This window comes from Colobus angolensis, unplaced genomic scaffold (assembly GCF_000951035.1).
Source record: "Colobus angolensis palliatus isolate OR3802 unplaced genomic scaffold, Cang.pa_1.0 Scaffold76, whole genome shotgun sequence".
Classification (NCBI taxonomy): domain Eukaryota; kingdom Metazoa; phylum Chordata; class Mammalia; order Primates; family Cercopithecidae; genus Colobus; species Colobus angolensis.
In genome coordinates, this window is record NW_012121376.1 from 4,482,026 (window position 1) to 4,489,682 (window position 7,657).

General features: G+C 47.4%; 1 protein-coding gene across 1 annotated transcript in view; it reads right to left on the minus strand.

The window, feature by feature from the left end:
* Positions 1 to 1,776: 1,776 nt before the first annotated feature.
* The window catches only part of LOC105501906, an 8,651-nt gene continuing 2,770 nt past the window's right edge, over positions 1,777 to 7,657 (minus strand). The window contains exons 2-5 of the mRNA XM_011928048.1: positions 7,143 to 7,216; positions 3,461 to 3,628; positions 2,720 to 2,851; positions 1,777 to 2,026 (exon numbers count right to left, since the gene is read on the minus strand). Coding sequence (XP_011783438.1) covers positions 1,890 to 2,026; positions 2,720 to 2,851; positions 3,461 to 3,628; positions 7,143 to 7,215 — 510 coding nt within the window. The 5' untranslated portion in view covers position 7,216 and the 3' untranslated portion in view covers positions 1,777 to 1,889. The remainder of the gene's footprint in view (positions 2,027 to 2,719; positions 2,852 to 3,460; positions 3,629 to 7,142; positions 7,217 to 7,657) is intronic.

Below are 7,657 nucleotides of genomic sequence, written 5' to 3' on the forward strand. Positions count from 1 at the left end.
CAAATTCCCACTAAAATGGCAGTAAAGGGATTTTTATTTTTTTTAAGCGTGAGGACAAAATCAGGACGGACAGCCACGTTTTGGAATCTGAATCTGATGGACAAATGGCAGTTCTCTTAGCAAGGTCAAGAGCACAGCTTCCTAAGCAGTAGGAGGGCAAGGCCAGGAAGAGCCTGACTATTCTCAAGAGGACTCACTCAGAGCTCCTCCAGGTTAAACGCAGAGGGCTTGTACAGCAGGCTGGATCCCACAGGCAGACACCTCTGCCTCCATCCCGGGGTGACGGCTCCTTCCTCCCGGTCTCTCCTGAGGAGATGCGCGTGGTGATGAGCCCGACCTGCTGCCTGGCCCTGGGCAGGTGGCTCCACCGGAGCCAGGGAAAGATGAGGGACCAGTGGGGCCGGGGTCAACCACTTCAGCTTCCCCCACCACCCCTAGGAACCAACCCTTGGACAAGGAACTGAAAATGGCATCCCCCACAGGGCTGTGTGGGCTTTTGTAGTTAAGCCATCAACGGGTCCACACTAGTTCTCATGGCAAGACTCCACAAGGCCCTGTAGCCCCCCACACCCCACTCTCCCAAGGGGCTCAGCTGGTCCTTGGAGAACAAGGGATCAAGGGCGTTTCTACAGCACTGGAAGACACTCGATTGGGGTGTATTTGACCTGCTCTTGATTTTGAACTTAGCCCAAACCTTCCAGCCAGCCAAGGTCCTTGTCCCATGCACTTCCTCTGGGCGAGCTCTAAGGGGCCCCTTTCCCTTCCTGGCTACAGCTGTGCTTCTCTGGGGCCATTCTCTCCCCTTGCCTCATTCCTACCCACCAGTGCTGGCAGGAGACCCCTCTCTGCCAGCCATCTCTGCTACTCTCAGCACACAGGCTGCATTCAAAGATTTGTTCTCTTCTCCAGACAGGGTCTACAGTTTGGGAACTGGTCTTGGGTGGCACAGGTAACAGGATGAGTCCTGGAGAGAGCTTGCCAAGGGCCAGGATGATGCTCGTAAGACCACCGCTTTGACATTGGCCTTGTGACTACTTTTTAGATCAAAGAGCTGTGAGTAGCCAGGGAGCTCGGCAGGCCACAGGCAGTCCAAGGGAGACGGGGCCAGCACCCACACCTCAGTCAGAGCTCAGAGTGGGGCTGTCACCCTAGCAAACGTGACAACTGCAGGGAGGGAGGTACAGCCCCAGAAGAAAAGTGGTTCATAGGCCAGGCGCGGTGGCTCACACCTGTAATCCCAGCACTTTGGGAGACCAAGGCGGGCAGATCATCTGAGGTCAGGCATTCAAGACCAACCTGGCCAACATGGTAATACCCCGTCTCTACTAAAAAATACTAAAATTAGCCGGTCGTGGTGGTGGGCACCTGTAATCCCAGCTACCCGGGAGGCTGAGGCAGGAGAATCACTTAAACCGGGGAAGTGGAGGTTGCAGTGAGCCAAGATCGCACAGTTGCACTCCAGCCTGGGCGACAAGAGCAAGACTCTGTCTCCCAAAAAAAAAAAAAAAAAAAAAAGGGTTGTGGTAACTCCTGCTGGTGTGCCTACTATAATGGGATTTTACTTACATAACGATCTCTTGCCAAAAACCTCAAATTTCCTACATCAAGGGATTCTGTATTTTCAGTCTTTATATAATGTCCCCTTACACAATTTAAGATACTAGATTTTTGCCATTTCATTTGCACCCAAAATATATTAACTCCAGACCCTTGGGAGAAACCTATTGTTTTAATTAGCTTTCATTTAGGCATCATTAAAGAACTGATCACAAAGGGTTTCACGTAAACTGGTCATTTATTAGCAGTAGTACTGTTTGGCATAACAGGTTTCTAGTAAATAGGCATGGAGTTGCATGGAGGTGACAGAGGCAGGCGTAGGCCAGCTTCACTCACTTCTTCCACTCGTTCTTTTCGTAGTCCCACTTGGAGGCTAAGCCCTGGATGGGGTTCACCTTCATGTCCAGCATCCTCTTGGTCTGCATGGCCACCCACTCTTTGTCAAAGGTTTGCGGGAGGGGGCCGTACACTACGGTGGGAGACAGGTTATTGGCAAGGTGTCTCAACAGGTTGTTTCTACGCCAATCCCTTACACAGGTTAAATCCTCCCAACGTACCAGCCACTAGATCAGCAGAGCCACCTGCCACCCAACACCCGCTCAAACACATGGTTTCTGACAACTGACAACCATTGACATTTTAAAATTATTCCTTTGTTGTAAAAAGATAGCAACAAAATAAGCTAAAAGCCTAAGGTCCTCTCTAAAGGCTATGGATAACAAGATCTAATAAACAGAGCCCAAGGTGACCTGGAAGATCAAATAGATCAATAGATTCGGGTCTGTTACTAACCCACATCCACATTCAAACCATCAAAAATGCCTGTTCTGCCTGGACAGAACCCTTAGCAAAAGATGCTAAGTGACTGGTGAGCACACAAACCGCTACTGAAAACGTGGTGCGCTGTCCAAAGTAGTCAAGGTATTTCACCACCCAACACGCATGGTCAACTATGAATAATCAGATGCTGGCTTATAAACTAACCTCCCACCACTTCAGTTCTCCAGGTCACCAAGGCCTGGAGAAGAATCCTGAGATGAACTATGGAATGGAGTCCCTATCTCATGGCCTCAAGGTGTGGAGGTCCCCCACAGCCCACCACTGGGCACTGCAGGCTGGAGCCCCAGTCCAGGCGCCCGTGCCTTCCTCCCTCTCTACTCACCATAGAGCTTCTGCCACATGATAATGAGCGCGGTGAAGCCGATGAAGAACATGGCAGTGCCCACAACCGTCTTCCACTCATTCGAGCCCCTGTTCATCTCAGCAAAGGTCTCCTTGAACTTAATGCGATACACTGGGGGCAGAGAGGACAGCCATTTACAGGCACAAAGGTCAGCAGCTCCCTCCTCTGCAACGTTCAACCACTTCTCAAAACCACACTTGTGAGGGAGGAAACACAGAGCTGAAGGATACACCAACCCGGGCCACACGTACGTGGACACACGTGCCCACGCAAGCATGTGACGGGAAAAGGAAGGAAGAAAATGCATGGAGTTTGCTTTAGGTGGAAATTAAAACTGCAAAATTATTTCTTACTTGAATTACAGTGTTAGGGTCTATTTAATCTCGTTATTTTTATGCCCCTTTCATACCAAACTATGCATTTTGCTGAGTTTCTTTCAATAAGTTACAGTAAACAATGTCTTACCCAGCAGATATGCTGAGAGGCTACCTCCACTCAGCACAGAGAAGGGGGCCTAGCCAAAGATCCCATCAGCTGGCAGAGCACAAAAACTAGGGCCCTGGGACAGTGACCCCGAAACCCAGCAGAGCAGCCCTCCTGTGCAAGACTGCTCTCTAGACAGTAGGCCCAGAAGTGAGCAGAGGCTCTCTCACACACACACACACACACAAACACGTCCCAGAGCTGCTGGGCGCGCCTGTGAGTTCCCTCAATACCCACACTCGACTTTCTCATCCATGGAGAGGCTGCTCCAGGACGCCTTCTCCTTCTCCTTCAAGGCCTTCTGGCTGGCGGACAGGTGCTTGACATGGGCCACATCCGGCAAGGGATAGTCACGCCGATCCACGTAAGCTGGGAGCGAAAAGTCTTCCCTCTTCACAACACTTTCTGAAAAACACATTGAATAAATCTTTGAAAATCCATGTAGGTTGAGAGTCACACACAAGGTGATACTTCTGAAAACCGAAACACACACACATGTGCACACCTTGAAACCCTGGGTCATCTCAGGGGGTTACATCCACTGTTTAAACAGCTGCAGGAGTGTGGTGGAGGCAGAACAGAAGCGCTTTTCATCACGGCTAACAAAAACCCACCGCGGCAACTGCTAATGAATCCTGGGGCCAAGGTGCCCAGAGGTAGCACTTCCTACATTAACAGTTACCTACAGGGCCAGGCGCAGTGGCTCATGCCTGTAAGCCTAGCACTCTGGGAGGCCGAAGCTGGCGGATCATGAGGTCAGGAGATTGAGACCATACTGGCTAATATGGTGAAACCCTGTCTCTACTAAAAATACAAAAAATTAGCCGGGCGTGGTGGCACACACCTGTAGTCCCAGCTACTTGGAAGGCTGAGGCAGAAGAATCGCTTGAACCCGGGAGGCAGAGGTTGCAGTAAGCTGAGATCGCACCGCTGCGCTCCAGCCTGGTGACAGAGCGAGACTTCATCTCAAAATAAAAAATAAAAAATAAAAATAAAAAACAGCTACCTACAGACGTGGTCCAAGGCCCTCAGGGCTCCCTGAACAGGAGACTGGACAAAATGAAAGCCTATCTGCAAGGGAGTCAAACTAATGAGGAAGAACAAAAACAATAAAACACTGAAAGCGTTTCAAGTTCAGAAACAAAGATACATGAAAAGATAACCACGACAGCACTGTTCCAGGGAACCTGTGTCCAACCAGGACTGAGAAATCGTGCTAGCTCTTAGAAATGAGGATCATGGAGCCATTCATTCAAAACATATTTACCAAGCACCCTCTACAGGCAAGGCAGGGTTTTAGAGATCTGGGATCATCAGTGAACAAATCGGTCACTCCTGCCTAGTGGCACTTACACTTCTAAAAGTGGAGAACAAACAATAAACATAACAAATGTGCAAATCACATGTTTGGAAAAAGTACTCTGGAGAAAGAGTAGAGCAGGGGGTCATCAGGAATGTGTGGATGGCAGGAAACAAGGGGCAACGTCCACAGGATGAGGCCGACCTAGGAGCCCCAATGCAGAGGGAGCGTGCACTCAGGAGTCACAGAGCACGGGCAACGTCGTGCGCTTCTCCTTTCTGGAAATCATGTGCACACACTCACATACACGTAACGAAACACACAAAACTGACAAGGCAAGCCACAAACTGTTACACGTAGGGGGCAGGAAGATCTGAGTGAGGATTTCTGCTCTATCTGCTTCTGTTATTTTAGTGCCTTCAAAGCAACAGGTATCATGAGGGAAAAAGTTCAGAAATCAGACAGGTAAGGAATAGCTTGGTTGTACTGAGTCGTCCCACTGTTAGAAGCTGTTTCTCCAATTCTGTCCTACATCTGCAAGAATTCTTTGTGTTACACACTGGTCTGGAGGTACGATGCCCACAACAATGCTTCAACTCCATTAGCTCAATCCCAGGGACTAAAATCTCCCAAATCATGTGAAGAGTAAATCAACATTCAGCTTTAAGCAAAGTCATATATAGAGTTCTCTACACGTTTATCTTAGCCATGCAAATGACTAGTGTACTTGCAAACTTATACTTGACACCTCATCCCAAAACTGAGGTGGGATTTGAGGGACAGGAGATGGAAATGGCCTGAATTACTTTCTAATTTTAAAACCCTAATTCTATGAAAATGATGAGTGAACTATAAAGAACAGTTGTATACTGAATATTTTTATCAAGTTCAGCACCCCCCCCAGAGGTTTCTAAAGTTTAAAACACTCAGCTTACACGAGAGTTATTAAAAACAAATGTTAATATGGATGAGGAGAATGTTCTAGAATCGACTGTGGTGCTAATGACAAAACTCATTATATGAATATACTAAAAACCAGGATGTAAACCTTCAAAACCTTGGCGCATGCAAACCTTAAAATTGCATCTTCCAGAATAAGAATGACCAATTCATGGTTTCAGGGGTTCTTCAGAGCTTCAGGCCTGGTCCCCCAGCAATTAAGGGAAAAGCAATGGTTAATATACCAAACATTTCTCCTAAAGAGAGAGAAAAACAGACTCCAGATTCTAATGAATGTTTGTCACTGCTTCAACATGGACGGATTTCTGCTGAGCCTCTCCTGGGAAGATGTAGTATATCTGGGTGCCCCTCACTCAGGTGCATCACCACGCAAATATCCTAACTGACTTCAGTGACGGCTGATGATATTCCAGACCGCTTTAATATCTTATGTTGAGAACAGTTTCATGTATTATTCATGTGTGACTTACATAAGTCAAAAGTTAACAGACAAGACTTGTCTAAGAGCCTGCAGTTCGTCTTCATTTGCTTCCTGTGTGCTGGAGATACGGCAATGAGTAAGACAGGCAGGGTCCCCGGCCTCAAAAGGCTTACACTCGAACAGGCTGAGACAGCGATACTCAAAGGAAAAGCACAGCAAGGTGAAGTGACAGGGAGCTTCCTGACAAAGCGTGATCAGGAGAGGCCGTTCTAAAAGCACATTTGTATTGAGGGTGAATGATTAGACAGAAGTGACTATCCACAACTCAGGGCTGTATGGGAGGAATGGAGTAAGGCCAGGGGGCTGGGGCAGTGAGCAAGTCGGGAGGGGTGGTTCTGATGGTGATTTTTGGTTTTTGAGTACAATAGTCAGTAATGAGATCAGAAAGGCAGGCAAGACCAACTCTAACCAGGCAGGGTGTAGACTCTGCAGAGTCTACACGGAGAGTTTCTTCCAGAAGCCTTCCCTGAACCCCACATGGGGCTAAAGGCTTCTACCCATGAGCCATCTCTTAATAAAACACTGTCTTCATCCATCTGTCCCTCTTCAGATAGCAAACAGCCTCCGGGAAAGAGTGTGTATTTCATCTCCTTTTTCTTCTCGGTGCCTAAGAGTGTCTGGTATAAAGTAGATAGGTGCCAGATCCATGCAAAACTAAATGTGCTGTATGCCGGACACAGAACTAAGCTCTGTCCATATACTTCAGGTGAGCAGAGAGATCCCTAAGCTTCAGTAGCTAGTCCTTGACAGAAATGAGATGAAAACCCAGCTCAGGCTATGAAGTCCAGGCTCTTCCGTTTCCATTGCCTCTATAATGTAAACAGACGTGATGCAAATGGTTGGGAGCTGTGGGGGCAAGGTGGGGAGGGAGGTCATTAAGGTTAGTTTTGGTGCAGAAGATCTTTTGAAAGGGGTAGATCTTGAAGCTTAAAAAAGTGGAAAGGAAGGGAAGGGTAAGGGGAGAAATATCGGTATCACCAAAGATCCAGAAGAGATTCAATGTGATTACTAAACACTTCTTAATCTAGAACCCAGCCCTGTGAGAATATCTGTATCTCCCCTAAAGACCCTCAAGAGCCAAACTAAGGTCTTTAAAACTCCAGCACAAGGCCTTATACACAGCAGGAGCAAAACGAAATTAGCTCAGCCTATTCAAAAGTAAGAAAAGTCACACTTACCATGTGCTCGTACACACACAGAGGTGGAAATTGCTCGCTTGCCAACTAGGCTAAATACCCTGGTAGCCAACATTCTGAAAGATAAAAATGTACACCTTCTCTATGAATAAGGGCAAACAGCAAGGAATAAGTCTTCTTTTTGCCCCAGAGCATTTTGGAATTAAATTCTTTTGGTTGCTTCTCCCCAATGCAAATGATCCATTCTTTACTACTGTCTTTGAATTCATAAAATAACCTAGGATGAGGTTTTTCTTAGTAGTTGGCATGCTTTTAAGGAGCTTCATTATAAATCAACTGCCATAATATATACGAGTTTCAGGCAATTAACAGAACATTGGTCTTTTTAAAAAAACAAGGAAAGGCCAGGCACAGTGGCTCACGCTGGTAATCCCAGCACTTTGGGAGGCGGAGGCAGACTGATCACCTGAGGTCAGGAGTTCGAGACCAGCCTGGCCAACACGGTGAAATCCTGTCTCTACTAAAAATACAAAAATTAGCCAGGCATGTTAGTGGGC